This window comes from Corythoichthys intestinalis, chromosome 14 (genome assembly GCF_030265065.1).
Source record: "Corythoichthys intestinalis isolate RoL2023-P3 chromosome 14, ASM3026506v1, whole genome shotgun sequence".
Taxonomy (NCBI): domain Eukaryota; kingdom Metazoa; phylum Chordata; class Actinopteri; order Syngnathiformes; family Syngnathidae; genus Corythoichthys; species Corythoichthys intestinalis.
In genome coordinates, this window is record NC_080408.1 from 52,923,373 (window position 1) to 52,941,842 (window position 18,470).

The window sequence follows — 18,470 nt, forward strand, 5'->3', positions numbered from 1 at the left end:
AGACAAATGAGTATTGATACTTGTATTCACACAGTCAGGATTTATAAATACAAAACATGCATTTACTCCTTGACTGCTGTTAACAGCAATATATGTCAAATTCATTTAAAAACTGGGATGCCTCGAACGATAGCTGCCACATTCCCTGTCATAATTACCTGGAACTCTATCAAAGGCACCCAAAAAAAAAAAAAAAAAAAAAAAGTTATTTTTTGGATAGTGACACTATCGCAGTAACAGCAGTAGACAGGTTGTTGAACTGAATGTAAAATTTAATTAAAGATAGTTTATCCAGGGATGTAAAATCATACCAATTATTTTGACATTTTTCTACTTAGATTAGTTATTTTATAGACCCAATTTGAATGAAACACACTGGGGACTTGGCAAAATTCTACAACAACCTTTTACCAGAAGTCAATTCAAAATATATAATTTTGAATTTATGATCAACGTCAATTGACCATATAAAAAATAAGTTGAATGAGTCAAATTTTAGTGAAAATACAGCTTCTTTTATACTAGGGACACAAATGGCACACCAAAAAAATACCGACCCATATATAACTAAATTTTTTAAAGAAAGACAGCGCAACATAAAATATCTGCTTGCATGTGAGAGCACGAATGAAAGCGACAATATAATAGTAACAATAACATAAAACAATGGCCTAAAGTCACCCCCCCATATTTTTCAAAATACACAAAAAACTGAAAACCAAATGTTGAATATATGATACTTATTGTATTTTCAGGGTGAAATCGCATGGAAGGATATGGGAGATTTTACCACAGGTTGCCAGTAGTATGAGAGGATGATTGTGAAAAACATGACCTCCGGCTATTAGTTTAAGGTGACAATACGTAAGGATGGATTGAATTCTGTACTGTCAGAGGTGGGTGGGTAGAGATGTAAAAAATTTGAGTAGCGTTACTTCAAAATAATATTACTCAAGGAAAAGTAGTCATTCAAAAAAGGCAACTGCTTACGGTGTTAAATTACTTTTGAAACAATGGTATTTTTTTTTCTCAGCACAAAGTTATCTACTGTATATGAACTGTTACTATTATACTGTACTATAACCCATTACATAACCACATTAAGCCAAAGAAATAATAAAATAAAAAAAACGAAATATTGAGTTCCGGCGAGAAAAAAAAAATCTAAACAAATGAAGCATTATTTGTACAAAGAACATGAGTGCCCCCTAGTGGGGAAACCATGTTTCCTATTATGAACTAGAAGGATCATATCTCTGGTTTTCCGTGGTCAATCGGTGCCAAATAAAAACTGCGAGAGATTAAAAGCCGCACTTTGAAGTCATGTTGACAGGGGCGCTCTATGTCAAATACTTCATTTTTTACGGCACTTTAAAGACGCCACATGATTGAACAGGCCGGCGTGGTCATAGAACGGCAAGCTTGAGTCTAATTGGTATAATGGAGTCGTGTGATTGTTGTTACCAAATCTCATTGCTGAAACTGAAAGAGCCACTGTGGGCATCTCTGGCAAAAATAAAGTCAAATCTATATAAAAAAATAAAGAAAAAAAATGTTAGGACTCAAGTGTAGCACAAAATTGCGGCGATATTAGTAGCATTTCCTCTTCACAAATCTACTCAAGTATAAAATATGGCTTTGTAAAATTACTCTCAGAAGTACATTTTTCTCAAAAAGTTACTCGACAAAATGTAACGCGTTACTAATCACCTATGTGTACTATATGTACGTAAATGATTGCCTTAGATGTGGAACGCTGCCAATCAAAAAGTGCCTGAGAATTCAAATACATTCATGTGCAGACTGAGCATCATCTTCAGACAATAATGCTACACCTTCATGTATGGAATTTTTGACAGGAGGGCATGGCGTGTCAATGAAAAAGGTTAATAACACCTGACGGGGCTTGATGAACTCTAGACTGATTTAAAAAAAAAAAAAAAAAAAAAAAAACAGACGTCTGTTGACTGAGAGGTTAAATGGCGTCTGGCTCTGAAAGAGGACAGAAACAGAAGAACTGGAAGTTGACTGAGGAATCTCTTTTTGTATTACCCAAACCTCGCAATTTCCCCCCTTTCATTAAATCTGCCTTGTGAAGTGGATCCCCTGATCTGGTTTGTCAATCATTATCGATGAGTAAAAGAGCTTAGCATTAACCTCAGTTATTTTATTTTATTTTTCTAGCTAAATAGGACTAAAGGATCAGGAGGGAATGAAATGTCATTTTTAAGATTTGTGCAAATCTTCTAGTTTGAACTTTTGGGGTAAAAATAAAGCCAGAGGCATTGTCAATGCTAATATGAGGAATGTGCAGAATCATCCACTTCATTTTAAAAGTGCGCCTGGTTTGAGAGTTGCAGCAGTCTGACAGAATCAGTGTGACAACATTAAGTGACAGTGTTGAGCTCATCTTTGCTGCTTGGGCACAGCGTATAGCCACAGATGCGAGGTGTCCAGCGGCACGTCCATTTCCAATCCTTTCGCCATCCCATGGTCCAGTTGACGGCAGCCAGGCTCCTTTCGCGCGGTGGTAGCAGGAAGACCACGCAGGTGGCCACGAGGATGTGCCAAATTGAATGCGTGTAGTAGTAGTTGTCTTCCGTCTCGGCAAAAATGTACAAACACATCCCGATGAAGGCACACAGCGTTCCAGGGAGAAGGTAGAATACCCATCTCTGCCAGGACGGTGGGTAACAATGGCGTCGCTGAACTCCACGGCATACCTGTCAACATATAATGATTGAGTGTTTCAATTGTTCCCGCTGCAAATGTTGTTTACAATCAGGGACAGAGCAATACAATTATATTTTAAAAAGCCATTTGTATCTTAATCGGATACAAAGTACCAACAGCACTCTGCTAGCCAAAAGTATTGGCACCCCTGCAATTCTGTCAGATAATGTTTAATTTCGACAGAAAATGATTGCACTTAAAAAATCCTTTGGTAGTAATATCTTCATTCATTTTACTTGCAATGAAAAAAAACACAAAAAAGAATGGGAAAAAAATCATTTATCATTTTACAAAACTCCAAAAATGGGCCGGACAAAAGTATTGCACCCTTTAAAAAATCTTGTGATGCTTCTCTAATTTGTATAATTAACAACACCTGTTACTTACCTGTGGCACATAATAGATGGTGGCAATAACTAAATCAGACTTGCAGCCAGTTAAAATGGACTAAAGTTGACTCAACCTCTGTCCTGTGTCCTTGTGTGTACCACATTGAGCATGGAGAAAAGACAGAGGACCAAAGAACTGTCTGAGGACTTGAAAAGCAAAATTGTGAGGACGCATGGGCAATATCGAGGCTACAAGTCCATCTTCAAAGACCTGAATGTTCCTGTGTATACTGTGCACAGAGTCATCAATAAGTGTGAAGCCCATGGCACTGTGGCTAACCTCCCTAGATGTGGACGGTAAAGAAAAATTGATGAGAGATTTCAACGAAAGATTGTGCGGATGGTGGATAAAGAACCTCGACGAACATCCAAACAAATTCAAGCTCTCCCGCAGTCCGAAGGTACAACAGTATTATTAACCCTTGAGAGTCGAAGGACGCGCCGGCGCGTCCTCAGGGCACGTCGTCTTTGAAGCACCCTCGCGTTTTAATTACGTCACCCCCATGCCGTTGGTTGGTCTCGTTTTAAAGTGCGGAAGTTGCGGTTTACTCTCGTTGTTATTTGAAGTTAATCGACCAACTAAAACGTGAGATATTGTCATTTAAGTTTTATAGTTTTATTGTCCTCTCAAAAAAACATTAAAACGCTGCATGGATCATTTGTTTATGTCTATATTTCCATCATTTCTTGTCCTTTTTCAAAACGGAAGCTCCATGAAAAAAAACACAAATCAAACGAACCCTTTCGAAGTCACAGTGGAAGCACAAAATGCGTTTTTTTAAAAATAAATATAACTGCCGTGCGAGGTTCCACCGAACGAGAGGGAGGAGTGTTCTGAAGCAGCGAGGGGGCGAGCGACGGCCGTTTGAATCGAGCAAGCGAGCGAGCGACTTTGTGTGACTTTGAGAATGAACGGAAAACTAAATTTAGCGCAAGCAATTGTGCTTTTTGATCAACTTGAGGAAGAGGGTGGTCCAAATTCGTCATCATCGTCTTCTTCGGAAGAGTCCTCGAGTGAAGATAGTGACGGATTTGAACACGTGGGTGACGCCATCGACGAGCAGAGGTAAGCCAACTCACTTTTTTTTTTTTTTTTTTTTAATGCTGTAAAAGTTTCTTTTGAAAGTTTCTTTTGATATTGCAAGACAAAGTTAATTTTGATGCAATATAAGTGCGTGTTTGTGTATATAATAATAAAATGTGCATATCAAATCAAAGTATAATTTGTGGTCTTCTTTCTATATGAAGATTAGGGATGTAGCACATATTCAGCTATGGTATTCTTTCTATTGTCATGCATATAGATTTCCATTATTATTTATTGCTGTATATATTTTTATTTTATACTTTATTATTTTCATAAATACTGACTTTTGGTTCATGTACATTTATAGTGACAATGAAAGTAAAGTGAAATGAAAATGGAAGGGTGGAAAGAGGACCGACACCCCATGGAAGTGTGGGCTGTGTGATGTAGCCCTGTGTCTAATTCCAGGACGAAACTGCTTTTCGGAGTGGCATGCCTGAAAAAAATTTAACTTGTTTATTGTAAATATTTTTGAAAATACTTTTTTCCCCAGTTATATATATATATATATATATATATATATATATATATATATTTCCCACAATCAGTCTTCTCAATTTGTGTATATAAATGTGTGTTCAAGAAGCTTGATTGTGTGTACATAGTTTTCATCGGGTGATGGGCCGCAATACCTAAACTCATAAAGAGATGGCCTCTAAACACTTTTTGTGTTAGATGGTATATTTTTTCACTGTTCTTCACTGTTTGGTCTGCTGTATATAACCTGTTTTGACTAGAGCATGTATAAATGCAAAAAACGCCTATGGCTATACCTGTTGTTTATGTTGAATTGTCAAATAAAAGACTATTTATTCTAAATTTTTGGGGTTGAATGTTCATCCTAACATGTTGAATAAATATTACAAAGTTTCAAAACAGTTCGTTACGCATGTTTGGTTGTCAATTGGACATCAATATTAAACATTTTGACAAAACGATTTTGGAATTTTTGGTCTTTTTGGGCCCAAAATGATGATTTATAATTGGTCTGTGAAGGAAACAACAGTTTGGACATGAAGTTCAAGGTGTCACAAAAAAAGGGACCAAATCGTAAACAATTCTGTCTTTGAAATATAAAGGCAACTTCAAAGGCATGCAAAATCAGACAAAATAGGCCCAGACCTTAAAGGGTTAACCCGTACTATCCGTCGGCGTCTGAGTGAAAAGGGACTCGATGCTAGGATACCCAGGAAGACCCCACGTCTGATCCAGAGACATAAAAAAAGCCAGGCTGGAGTTTGCCAAAACTTACCTGAGAAAGCCAAAAAACGTTTTGAAAGAATGTTCTCTGGTCAGATGAGACAAAAGTAGAGTTTTTGGGAAAATAAATCATATACGGTTTACAGGGGGAAAAAAAAACGAGGCCTTCAAAGAAATGAACACAGTCCCCACAGTCAAACATGGTGGAGGTTCCTGGATGTTTTGGGGTTGCTTTGCTACCTCTGGCACTGGACTGCTTGACCGTGTGCATGGCATTATGAAGTCTGAAGACTACGAACAAATTTTGCAGCATAATGTAGGGCCCAGTGTGAGAAAGCTGGGCTCCCTCAGAGGTCATGGGTCATCCAGCTGGACAATGACCCAAAACACACTTCAAAAAGCAGCAGAAAATGGTTTGAGAGAAAGCACTGGAGACTTCTAAAGTGGCTGGAAATGAGTCCAGACCTGAATCCCATAGAACACCAGTAGAGAGATCTGAAAATGGCACCCTTCAAATCTCAGAGACCTGGAGCAGTTGGCCAAAGAAAAATGGTCTAAACTTCCAGCAGAGCATTGTAAGAAACTCATTGATGGGATACCGAAAGTGGTTGTTCGCAGTTATTTTCTCTAAAGGTTGTGCTTCCAAGTATTATGCTGAGGGTGCCAATACTTTTGTCCAGCCAATTTTTGGAGTTTTGTGTACAATGATAATGATTTTTTTCCCCCCCATTCTCTTTTGTGTTTTTTCATTGCAAGCAAAATAAGCATTTGTATTGCAATCCTTTTCTGGGAGAAATTGAGCATTATCTGACAGAATTACAGGGGTGCCAATACTTTTCGCAGTGTATAAAGGAGTGTCTTTCCCTTCCCAAAAGCCCAAAACACACCTGGAGCTCTGCTTCATTGGATTAAACCGTGTGAACGTTCTCACTCCCGTTCTGGTTTCAATTTTCAAGTCATATTTTGTGAACAGACACTCCACAACAGAATATTCCAACATTGATACTCAAGCTACGCTTCCCAAATCCATCCATCCATCCATCCATCCATCCATCCTTTACTGCTTAATCTGGGGTCAGGTCAAGGGGGCAGCAGATTTAGCAGGAAAGGCCAGACTTCCCTCTCCCCAGCCACTTCAACCAGCTCCTCCGAGGGGAACCCAAGGCGTTCCCAGGCCAGCCGAGAGACAGTCTCTCCAGCGCGTCCTGGGTCGTCCCCGGGGCCTCTGGGTTTTCATGCTCCTGGCAGGGTCACCCTTTGCAAACAGGTCGTAGGTGAGGGGCCAGACTATGCATGGCTCAAAAGACCACTTATGAAGAAAAACACAAATGGACTCAAGTTTCCCTTGCCCAGACGCAGGTTACCGGAGCCTCCCGTTGGAACAAGGCATGGAGGTGGGGTTCAAAGGCGAGCGTCTGGTGGGGCCTGGTTGGGCACAGCCTGAAAAGGTAACGTGGGTCCCCCTTTCCATGGCCCCACCACCTATGGGAGGGCCCAAAGGGGTCGGGTGCGTAGAGAGTTGGGCGGCAGCCAAAGGAAGGGTCTTTGGCGGTCCGACCCCCAAGTACAGAAGCTAAGCTTCCTAAACATGTGTAACATATAAAGTACATTTAATTCATTAAACGTAAAAATAAAATTATTAATTATTTTCAAAATGACTTGTCTTAATTCGTGACCATGAGTCAGATGGCACCCTGAACCTCTTGTTGTTTTGTTCCTCTTGCGCTCGTTGACATTAAAATGTGTGGGAATCCCACTGTGTTAGTAGATAGCGTGTGGAAGTAAATCTGTGCCACCAGATTTTGAATTTGAATTTCATACACGGATTTTTCCCGTCCATCAGTGGCACCATATTTTGAATCTGAATTTCAAACATTGACTTTTTTTCACCATCAAAATTCACTCTTTCTGCAGGAAAAAGCTGTAAAAATTCACTCGGTCTACAGAAAAAGCGGCAACATGCGAGCACTTTTTGGCAAACTGTACAATAGCAGAGGTGCTACCTCATTGATAGCATTGTGTTCGATGGACGGAGACACAAGCCACGGCTGAGGAAATCTTGACAAAAGCGCTTTCTGGAGCTGGGACACAAATGGCGCTCACTCCTCCAATTGCTAAGCCAAATGATATCTCATTGTACGTTTGTGTGGAATGAGTTCACAACAACAAATAACTCTTTACATGGCTATTACAATCTCTCCTACTCCTTAAAATAAGGTAAGTGGCTATTTTGTTGCGCGACAAGGGGAGTCAATTGAGAGCCAGTCGAGTAGGCAGAGTCCTAACGGCGACGAAGCCGAGCAAAGTGGCTCTCGGCCGGATTAAACGACGAATAGCAGAGAATCGGGTTAATTGTTGCCAGATCCTGCTGTAACAAGATCCGTCACCAGTTGATGAATGAATGAATGAATGAATTTATTGTCATTGTCATCATCATCAAAAAATCATTGACAGTTTCAGAGTGTGGAATTTTACCCGAAGGAAAGACGAAGACAGACAAGGAAAGACGGGAAAAGCAGATGCTTATCGAAACCCGTCCCCCATCAGCCCGGGACGCACAAACAGCATATTGTGTATCAGTCCAGTCATAATCTTCACATTTCGTTCAAGAGTCATTTGCCACATTTACATGGAGCCAAATATTCCGATTACAATCGGAATATTTGTTCAAACCGAATAAATGTGTTCCATATAAACACCTCATTCGGAATGAACAGGCCCAAACCGAATGGAATTTCATTCCGATTCACAGGGGTGGAATATTCCTTTTCCCAAACCGATTAGAAGTAAAATTATATCATGTAAACAGGGAAGCGGAATGGTGTCTGGTTGCGTTCTTTCTGCACATGCTCCGTACTGACGTGGTGACGTCACTTATAGACGTAAGAAACGTCACATGCAACATGGCTTCCAAGCACACGCACAGCGCACCCACACAACTTTTTAAATGAACGGCGTGTCATTCTGAAGTTTTGTTTCCACTCGAAAAGTTAGAACAGCAGCTGATCTGACGATCGATCTCCATGTTTTGCAACGCGACGCTTTGTTTTGATTAATCTGCGCATGTCAGACGGCAGTTGTCAAACGTCCTTTCGGAATAAAGGCAGACACATGTAAACGCTGGATCGGAATAGATGAAGTGACATGTAAACAGCTGATGTGAAATTTCCATTCGGAATGATTTGAATCGGTAGGAATAAAAGTCAGCATGTAAACGTGGCTACTGATTGCCATGGATTTTCACGTATTGTCAATTCGAGTGGGTTCATTGTATCAGTTGATGTCCAAGCACCCTCCACATAACCAGACGTGAAGGTGTTGAGGATGCTGAGGAAGGTGTTGATTTTGGCCTCCCTATGTTCCGGGACTTATTTTGGCAGATCCAGCACTTCTCGTGTATAGAAAATAATAATAATATAAATTTAAAAAAATATATATATATAAATATAAAATAAATATAAATATATATATTTTTAAATGTATCAAAACAGCCCCGAATGGGGGTAAAGAAGGAGAGGAGTCATTGATGGCTTTCTCCACTTTATTGTAGCAACAATACAAAAACAATAAACAAAATAACAGCGGACTGCCGCCACATTCGACCGCAAACTTTTGCTTCTCGCCCGTCCCCCCCTCGCTTCCTACTACCTCACAGCTCTCCAGTCCCAGCATCTCTTAAAGGGACCGTGCATAGTTACAGACATTACAGTATTGAAATAAAATAATAATATGCATAAATTCCTTTACAGAGAATTGCATGTTGTTTACAAAAATTCAATGTCATTTGAAAGAGTCGGAGATTTGTTGATGCACTAAAAAAATTGGACCAACAAATCACTCTCCTGACAAAAAAAAAAAAAAAAACTGGAAATTTGCGGCATCTGGGGATCAAGCTGTCAGGATCAAACGGTATTTCAACATGCCAAAAAGACAGTTGCATTTAATTTATCGTTTTTTTTTTGTTTTTTTTTAAAGGGAAAATAGTTCAAAACGAGTCAGAAAAGCAACAACAGGCAATGAGGACAACTGCAGCGATCATGCCAGCAGGAGGCTAGCGTTGCAGCAGCTAGCTAGGTTCACGGACAGCCAGCTAAGGCGGGGCAGGAGGCCGCTACCGTGGCAGCAGCTGGTCAGGATCAGTGCCACCCGGAGTGGGGGCCAGCTACAGCGCCAGCAGTCAGCCAGGTGGACCACCAATAGCCGGAGCAACAAGCCAGTACCCTTATGGGAAATTCGGGTTTGGGCTGCACAATTTGTAAGGTGGTGGGAACTTTGGGGCCAGAGAACACAGAGAGGATGACACTCGCAAACGAATGGGTTTGTGTTATTTATTGTAATCTGAATTTTTTTTTGTTTTGTTTTACAAGTTAGACTGTATGTTACTGTAAGTCCCACCTGTGGTTATGTGGGCAATTGCCCGTGCTGTGCAGAGTGTAGCCTAAATAATTGTAAATTGTTGTGATAACATTTGTACCATGGATATTATCTGAAATTGAGGCTTGTAAGTCCTCCAGTAGGGCAAGTCAAGTGGGCATTTGCGTGTTGTTTTCAGCACCATTGTCTGCGTATGTTCCGGGACAAGTGACCGTCTCGTCATCCCTGCGCTGTCAAATGTACTTTGCGTTCCGGGACCTTATGATTTACAAATTAAGCCCTGGGCAGAGTTAAGCCTTGAAAACATTACAGTAAAATCCAAACATTTTCAAGGATTTCGAGGACCTGTACGAACCCCGAAAATATACAATATCTAAAAAATATGTAGTCATATTTGAGGGGGGGAGGTTCTAACTACAATTTTGCCTAGGGCACCTAGACTCCCAGGTCAAATGTCAAATGCATCAATTTGTACTGCAACATAAAACTATCCAATGTAAACAGAAGCAGCATATCAATTTCTGAAATACACTGCTGGCCAAAAGTATTGGCACTAGAGGTTAGATTTTGTGCCCGAACCCGAACCCGAGGGCCCACAATTTAAGCATTCACGTTCGGGTCAGGTCGGGTCGGGCCGCCATGCCGGACTAATAAATTATTTAAAAAAAAAAAAAAAAAATGGAGAGCATGCTCTCTGTATTGCGCTTTTGCTTGTGCGTGTGCACGAACGCCGTGGCGCCGGCCGCTTTTTCTTCTTGTCCTCCCGCTGCACGGCCGAGGCGCCGCCCTCTCCTGTTCCCTCTCCTTGTCAGAGAGGCGCGTCCATGTGAGAACAATATCCCACACACTCAGAAATATGTTTAACAAACTTTCCCAGCGTTATTTCGTTGTGTGAATGCTTTGATAATTCTCAAAAAAATATGTAGATTATTTAAACATTAAGAAAACTTGCGTTTTTTTCTGCCAACTCGAAGAAATGAACATAAATTGCTGCTGTCGCGTTTTTTCCGTGTCACTCAAAAAAAATAAAAAAAATAAAAATAAATAAAATGGAGAGCAGGCTCTCTGTATTGCGCTTTTGCTTGTGCGTGTGCACGAATGCCGTGGCGCCGGCCGCTTTTTCTTCTTGTCCTCCCGCTGCACGGCCGAGGCGCCGCCCTCTCCTGTTCCCTCTCCTTGTCAGAGAGGCGCGTCCATGTGAGAACAATATCCCACACACTCAGAAATATGTTTAACAAACTTTCCCAGCGTTATTTCGTTGTGTGAATGCTTTGATAATTCTAAAAAAAATATGTAGATTATTTAAACATTAAGAAAACTTGCGTTTTTTTCTGCCAACTCGAAGAAATGAAAATAAATTGCTGCTGCTGCGTTTTTTCCGCGTCACTCAAAAAAAAAAAAAAAAAAAAAAAAATCGGGTTTTTCGGGCTCGGGCCTGCAAATCTAGTTAAGTGATCGAGCTCGGGCCGGGTCGGGCCTCAATACCAGCGGGCCGTGTCGGGTCGGGCTGGATTTTTTAGGCCCGAACTAGGCTCTAATTGGCACCCCTGCAATTCCGTCAGATAATGCTCAATTTCTCCCAGAAAATGATTACAATTACAAATGCTTTGGTAGTAATTTCTTATTTTATTTTGCTTGGAATGAAAAAACACAAAAGAGAATGAAGAAAAAAAAAATCATTATCATTTTACACCAAACTCTTAAAAAATGGGCCAGACTAAAGTATTGGCACCATCAGCCTAATACTTGGTAGCACAACCTTTAGACAAAATAACTGCGAACAAACGCTTCCGGTATCCATCGATAAGTTTCTTATAATGCTCTGCTGGAATTTTAGACCATTCTTCTTTGGTCAACTGCTCCAGGTCTCTGAAATTTGAAAGGTGCCATTTTCAGATCTCTGCACAGGGATTCAGGTCTGGACTCATTACTGGCCACTTCAGAAGTCTCCAGTACTTTCTCTCAAACCATTTTCTACTGATTTTTGAAGTGTGTTTTGGGTCATTGTCCTGCTAGAAGACCCATGACCTCTGAGGCAGACCCAGCTTTCTCACACTGGGTCCTACATTATGCTACAAAATTTGTTGGTAGTCTTCAGACTTTATAATGCCATGCACACGGTCAAGCAGCCCAGTCCCAGAGTCAGCAAAGCAACGGCAAAACATCCAGGAACCTCCGTCATGTTTGACTGTGGGGACTATTTTTTTCTTTGAAGGCCTCGTTTTTTTCCTCCTGTAAACTCTGTGTTGATGCCTTTTCCCAAAAAGCTCTACTTTTGTCTCATCTGACCAGAGAACAATCTTCCAAAACGTATTTGGCTTACTCAGGTAAGTTTTTGCAAACTCAAGCCTGATTTTTTTATGTCTCTGGGTCAGAGGAGGGATCTTCCTGGGTATCCCACCATAGAGTCCCTTTTCATTTAGACGCCGACGGCTTGTACGTGTTGACACTGTTGTACCCTCGGACTGCGGGACAGCTTGAACTTGTTTGGATGTTAGTCGAGGTTCTTTATCCACCATCCGCACAATCTTTCGTTGAAATCTCTTGTCAATTTTTCTTTTCCATCCATATGTAGGGAGGTTAGCCACAGTGCCATGGGCTTTACACGTCTTGATGACACTGCGCATTGCGCACGGTAGACACAGGAACATTCAGGTCTTTGGAGGTGGACTTGTAGCCTTGAGATTGCCCATGCTTCCTCACAATTTGGCTTCTGAAGTCCTCAGACAGTTCTTTGGTCTTCTTTCTTTTCTCCATGCTCAATGTGGTACATACAAGGACACTGGACAGAGGTTGAGTCAACTTTAATTCATTTTAATTGGCAGTAGTAACAGGTGCTATTAATTACACAATTTAGAGAAGCATCACACAATTTTTCAAAGGCTGCCAATACTTTGGTCCGGCCAATTTTTGGAGTTGTGTGTAAAATGATAATGATTTTTTTTTTCATTCTGTTTTGTGTTTTTCATTGCAAGAAAAATGAAGATATTACTACCAAAGAATTTGTAATTTCAATCATTTTCTGGGATAAATAATAATTATATTAAAGTATCTGACAGAATTGCAGGGGTGCCAATACTTTTTGCCAGCAGTGTACGATACTCGACATTGACTGGAATGCATCACTTACCCAAATGGCCACCATGAAAAGTAATGCAGAGAGGATGGGGCCCAGCAGGTTCCAAAGTCCTCTGCGGTCCAGCTGCAGTGACATGGCAATAAGCAGAGTCCCAAGAAGAAAGAGAGTCTACATGCACATAAACAGAGAGGTGTCTAAATTGCCAAGTAAAATACTTTGCATCAGGATGATAACTATTGTCTTACATATTTCACTATGTTGCTGACACGAGCCATGCACAAAATTGTGACCCATATGGAACAAATAGACCCGAGGAAGTCACAGTACTGGAGAGTGTCATAGCTCATGATGCACAGCACGACTTTACCTGGCTGGTCACAGGCATGGTAAAACTGTAGTACACAAAACAACACACACAAAATTAAATGCTTAAATTGGACCCCAACTTTATGATGTGTTTTTGAGGGTTACCGTAGAAAAGAACATGGTAAAGAGGTAGACTGACGCTTCTGTGATATAGAAGCGTTTGATGGCAACCACTATTGCAGGCAGGAAGCTGAGGTTACTGAGGGTTAGCAAGAGAGTAGCTGCGAACTGGCGGGTGAGAGGCTGTGCTGTCGAGTCATCGGTGCAGCCCCAACCCCTCCAACCTAAACACACACAATTGCATCAACATTCATTTATATTGTTAATAGTGATGAGGAGGCCTGTCGGACGCAGTAATGACAGAGGTGGCAGATAACAGCTTACCTTTTGTTTGATAGGTATTAGAGATGTGACCGAAAATTCGGTGCCGAAAACCATTGGCCGAAAACAGCTAAAAATACATAATCAGTTTTGAAGACTGAAAGTTGACCACCAAAAAGTGTGAAGAACCTTAGTCCTTTTGTGATGACATCATCAAAATACGGCGAGAAGTAACACGCTTGCTGAGGCTGTCTCGCTAACACTACTGGCTCACAGCCGACATGTCCACAGTTTAGAAGTATTTTGAGGTATCAAGGAAATATATACAGTACATTATTAAATGACTTTGCTCGGCTATGTTGCTGCCAGGATTCGGCCCACCCGCCTGGCTCTCGATCGATTCCACTTGTTGCACAAGAAAACAGCGAGTCTTATTTTAAGGAGTAGGAGAAATTGTAATAGCCTTGTGAAGAGGTTTACTAGTTTCAGCGAGAACAGAATAGTTTTTTGTTGTTGTGAACTACAGTTCCACACTAACGTACATAGACATCTCATTTAGCTAAGCAATTGGAGGCGTGAGACCCATTTTTCGAGTGTCCTAAACGTCCAAGAAAGTTTGTTTCCTGGGGAAAGTGCTAAGGCAAAAGGGCAATAATTGGAAAATAATTAAATAAAATAATTTAAAAATGAATCGTATACATGTGTAGTGTAGGATTCACAACATAAAGCACTTCAGCCCTCTGCTATCCTCTTCAGTTTTCCTCACTAGCCCGCTGAAAAGCAGCCAAAAGAGAAACTCTCACGCCGCTCGTTATGTGTTCGTTCTTTAATCCAAAAAACGTAAACAAAAGAGCAACTGAGAGATCAATAGAAAAAGAGGTAGAGATAAAGAGATTGGTCAAAAAAGTGTTTGGGCTTGTATTTCCTCCTTCCTGCCAACGCAAACTGACTCGCCCAAAACAGGTCTCGCTTAGCATTTATATCATACAACATGACGTCACAAGCCCGTCCCACAAACCCAAAACAAATTATTCCCAATTAACATGAATATCCAACTAAACGTTATTTAGGCTTCTACATGTAGTATTCAGCCTTTTGGTTTTCAGCCAAGTGTTTCCAATATTCGGTTTTTGGTTTCGACCAAGAGTTTTGCTTTAAGTACATCCATAGACTTCATAATTGTATTGATGGGTCACATCCGTCAGCCACTGCGCAACGCCTTCAAGTAGGGGACCGTCCTGTACTCTGCTTCAGTTATTCGCAGTCGGTCGCAGTTAGTTAACACATTTAGGATCCAACGTCGGATTTATGTTGAAAAAGTACGAAAGCTGTACCGCATACAAACAGGAGGGATCGTTTCAGGAGTGATTTGTTCGAGGATTCAAGGTAATTATTATATATTTCATACCATGCATGCTTTTTGAAATGTTGCGAAAAAATTCAATGAGAGAAATTAGCCGCTACAGCACTGGCATTATACTTCGGAATATTTACGTAAAATAAATGCTACCTGCACGTTTTTTTTTTTTGTTTTTTGTTTTTAACCAAGAATCGAGACTCTTTTACATCCATATATGTAAAGAATTCAGGGATTTAAGCATTTATTCACAAGAATTTTCAACAGAAAAAGCTCTTTGTCTACATATGGCTGCTGCTAACTTCCTTACTGACTAGCCTCAGAGTTCGCAATAGTAACATAAAATAAATGCTACCTGCACATTTTTTTTTGTTTGTTTTGCTTTTAACCAAGAATCGAGACTGCTTTACGTCCATATCTATAAAGAATTCAGGGATTTAAGCATTTATTTTCAAGAATTTTCAACGGAAAAAGCTCTTTGTCTGTGTTTCCACTCTGTCAACTTTGACGGAGATAGGCCCCCTACGAATCGGCCCCGCGCCTCATCAATACATTATGAAGTCTATGGTACATCCCTAACAGGTATACAGTGAATCCCCAATTATTTGCGTTTTCATCATATTGCAAAATTGACCTTTCACTAACTCCGCCTCCTAAAGAGCCACGACCAATAATACGTCCAAGAGACCATTGTTAAGTGAGCATGATCCAACAAACTCTCGGCTACCCAATTGTCGAACTGATTGATTTGGTGGTTTTGAGATTGCTAACTGCCATAAAACTTTATGGGAGAAGACAATGAGTATCCACAAGCTGCGGATGACCAAAATGTTGAAGCAACACACCTTTGGAATATCTAAATCAGACACAAGGTACCTCTAGCGTATATCACTATGAATGCGGGTCTTTCCATTCCCAATGCCGAAAAAAACAACTGGGTTCCAATGGATTAAACAGTCACAATGTGTTATTTTAAGGTAAGATTAAGCTAACGCCAGAGTGTTGCTAAAACTGGATGTCAAAGTTGTAGTTATTGTTGTCGAATATTATATCTTGCTAGGATCTCATCGCTATAACGCCATAAAGGTACATGACAAAACTCCATTTGGCGCCTTGTAAACCGTGTTCTCATAAGCGCCTTGAACTTATTTTTTTCTATATTTTTCGTGTAACATTTTGTGAACGTATATCTTAGGATCCCAAAACTTTGCTTTGCTGTAAGTGTTGAGTAGGCTTAGCAACCGTCAGTAATGGGGGTGGAGCTTTTGTGAAAGGCTTTGCCTTGCAAAGCCCCATCTAATATAATAAGAGGAGGGGATTTTAAACATTTCAGAGTGACCAAGAGCACTGTGGTTGTAACAATAACAAACCTAGACTAAGTGAAAGGAAGGTCCTTGCAAAGTGAAGTGAATAGTCATGTGTTTTTGTCGTACCAGCCTTGCACACACATGCAGCATACAGGAAGGTGTAGGACCTGAGCAGTCTACATTCACCAAATGCGCCACAGTCCTCGACACAGGCGCTGACAAAAACCTCCGGTTCCACGGACACTGCAGACATATTGCCGCAGTCACTGCTGCAAACAGATGTAAATGAAACATTGTTGATAAAAGAATGAATTTATCAGTGAAGGAGATTTTGGTGTATAAAATTGCATGACAGACAACAGTATTTTCTTTTCCTTAACATTTTTGGCAATTGGGAGTAAGTTTGTGATGCACAGACAAAAATATTTAACATTTTTTTTTATTCGAAATCATTTTTAATCATGTTAATATTATATTCTATAGACAAGTTTCCGAGGTTCCGAGGCATTTCTGCTGGCGACTTCCGTTTTCCACATTCTCTAACCCAGGGGTCTGCAAGTCCGTTTCTCGAGACCCGCTATTTAGCTTGTTTTCCATGTCCCCCTCCTTGAACACACCTGAATCAAATGATCAGCTCATCAGCAATATCTGCAGAAGCATGATAACGATCCTGATTATTTGATTCAGGCGTGGTAAAGGAGGAAGACATAAAAAACCAAGACAGATAGCAACAGTGGACCTGGAGTGGCATCACGCATCAAAATCCGTCAAAAAAGACAATTTGGAAATACCGCATCCATCTACCATCATCATGACATAGGAGGACAACATGAAGAAATGTCTGAGTCACCACAACATTTTTGTATTTTATTCATTTAATGGCAGTGGAAGAAAACATTCACACAACCACGTACAGCACAGAAAATCCCGGAGCCTCATCCACACCGTGCGCAATCCATTTTTGGAAATTCCGTGGATTCCTCAGGTTTGATTTAGCAGTTTAACCGTGTCTACACACTGCTTATTTTAGTCGCACTTCATGTTGTTCTCACTAAACCAGAAGTACGTTGCAGAAAACGTCAAAGAGGGCGCCGCCCATGTTACGCTTAGGAATCTTGTCGATACTAAAGAAAAGTGAGTGCCAGTTACCTGTTGCACATTAGTTGCAAAGTGAGGTACCATGTTGCCGACTGCGGGAAGGGCAGCCGGACTGCGGCTTTGGGAAAGCTGGTGTTCACATTAACGCCATACCCTCCAAACAAAGCTTCAGAAACACACACACATGTCACGTGTCAATATATGTTCAGAATCAAAGATCAGTTTATAGCCATTATTTGGATGCTTTGGGTGTGATAACTAAGCCCTAAATTACACTGCATGGTTTCAGTGACACAATTGGAGCATACAGGGGTTGGACAAAATAATGGAAACACCTACCATTTTGGCATCTGAACATAATTATTAAGGAATGGCATGAGGAACATTCTAATAAAATTGAGCATCAACATTATTGAGCATTTATGGTCAGTTTTAGAGATTCAATGAAGACGTCGATTTCCACCGCCATCGTCTCTAAAAGTATTAGAGGGTATTCTAACTGAAGAATGGCTTAAAATTCCTTTGGAAACAATTCACAATTTGTATGAATCAATACCAGGGAGAATTGAGGCTGTAACTGCTGCAAAAGACGGACCTACACACAATACACACATTAAATTAGTTTTTGTGGACTGTTTAAGGAGTTTCCATTATTTAGTCCAACCCCTGTACATCATGGCCTAAACACATGGAATATACTTTCCCCATATTTGAATCCTTACAAATGATAATTACGAATATAATACTCGTTAACATCATAAATGGAGCGATCCTAAATTTGAGTTTGATAAGAATAGTTTAATGTCACAGACAATTGGTAATTAGTAGTTCTTTTGATCTGGTAAAAAATAATTAAGATTAACAAGACAACCAGATCGACAATTGTTACACTAAATGCCTCCCAAAATATCCCCCATGTCAATCTTAGACAGTTTAGCCTCTTGGACTATGCCACTTTAAGAGAAATTGTGTCAAAATTAAAGCCCACAAAATACTGCCTTGACAGCCTTCCTTCAAACTTTTTCAAAACTGTTTTTCATTGTATAGCCCCAGACGTACTTCAGATTATAAATACTTCTCTCCAAACAGGAGAGTTTCCACAGACTTTAAAAACTGCAGTAATAAACGTCTTCTAAAAAAAACCTAATCTGGATGCCTC

At 40.4% G+C, this 18,470-nt stretch overlaps 1 protein-coding gene across 3 annotated transcripts in view; it reads right to left on the minus strand.

The window, feature by feature from the left end:
- Positions 1–1,912: 1,912 nt before the first annotated feature.
- Positions 1,913–18,470, minus strand: part of pgap6 (post-glycosylphosphatidylinositol attachment to proteins 6) — a 91,710-nt gene continuing 75,152 nt past the window's right edge. The window contains exons 8-13 of one of the 3 annotated variants that reach the window (XM_057856695.1): positions 17,363–17,477; positions 16,340–16,482; positions 13,334–13,512; positions 13,108–13,254; positions 12,914–13,030; positions 1,913–2,723 (exon numbers count right to left, since the gene is read on the minus strand). In XM_057856695.1, coding sequence (XP_057712678.1) covers positions 2,388–2,723; positions 12,914–13,030; positions 13,108–13,254; positions 13,334–13,512; positions 16,340–16,482; positions 17,363–17,477 — 1,037 coding nt within the window. In that variant the 3' untranslated portion in view covers positions 1,913–2,387. Of the gene's footprint in view, positions 2,724–5,924; positions 12,566–12,913; positions 13,031–13,107; positions 13,255–13,333; positions 13,513–16,339; positions 16,483–17,362; positions 17,478–18,470 lie in introns of those variants that run through there. The other 2 variants (XM_057856697.1, XM_057856696.1) reach the window with 2 other exon arrangements.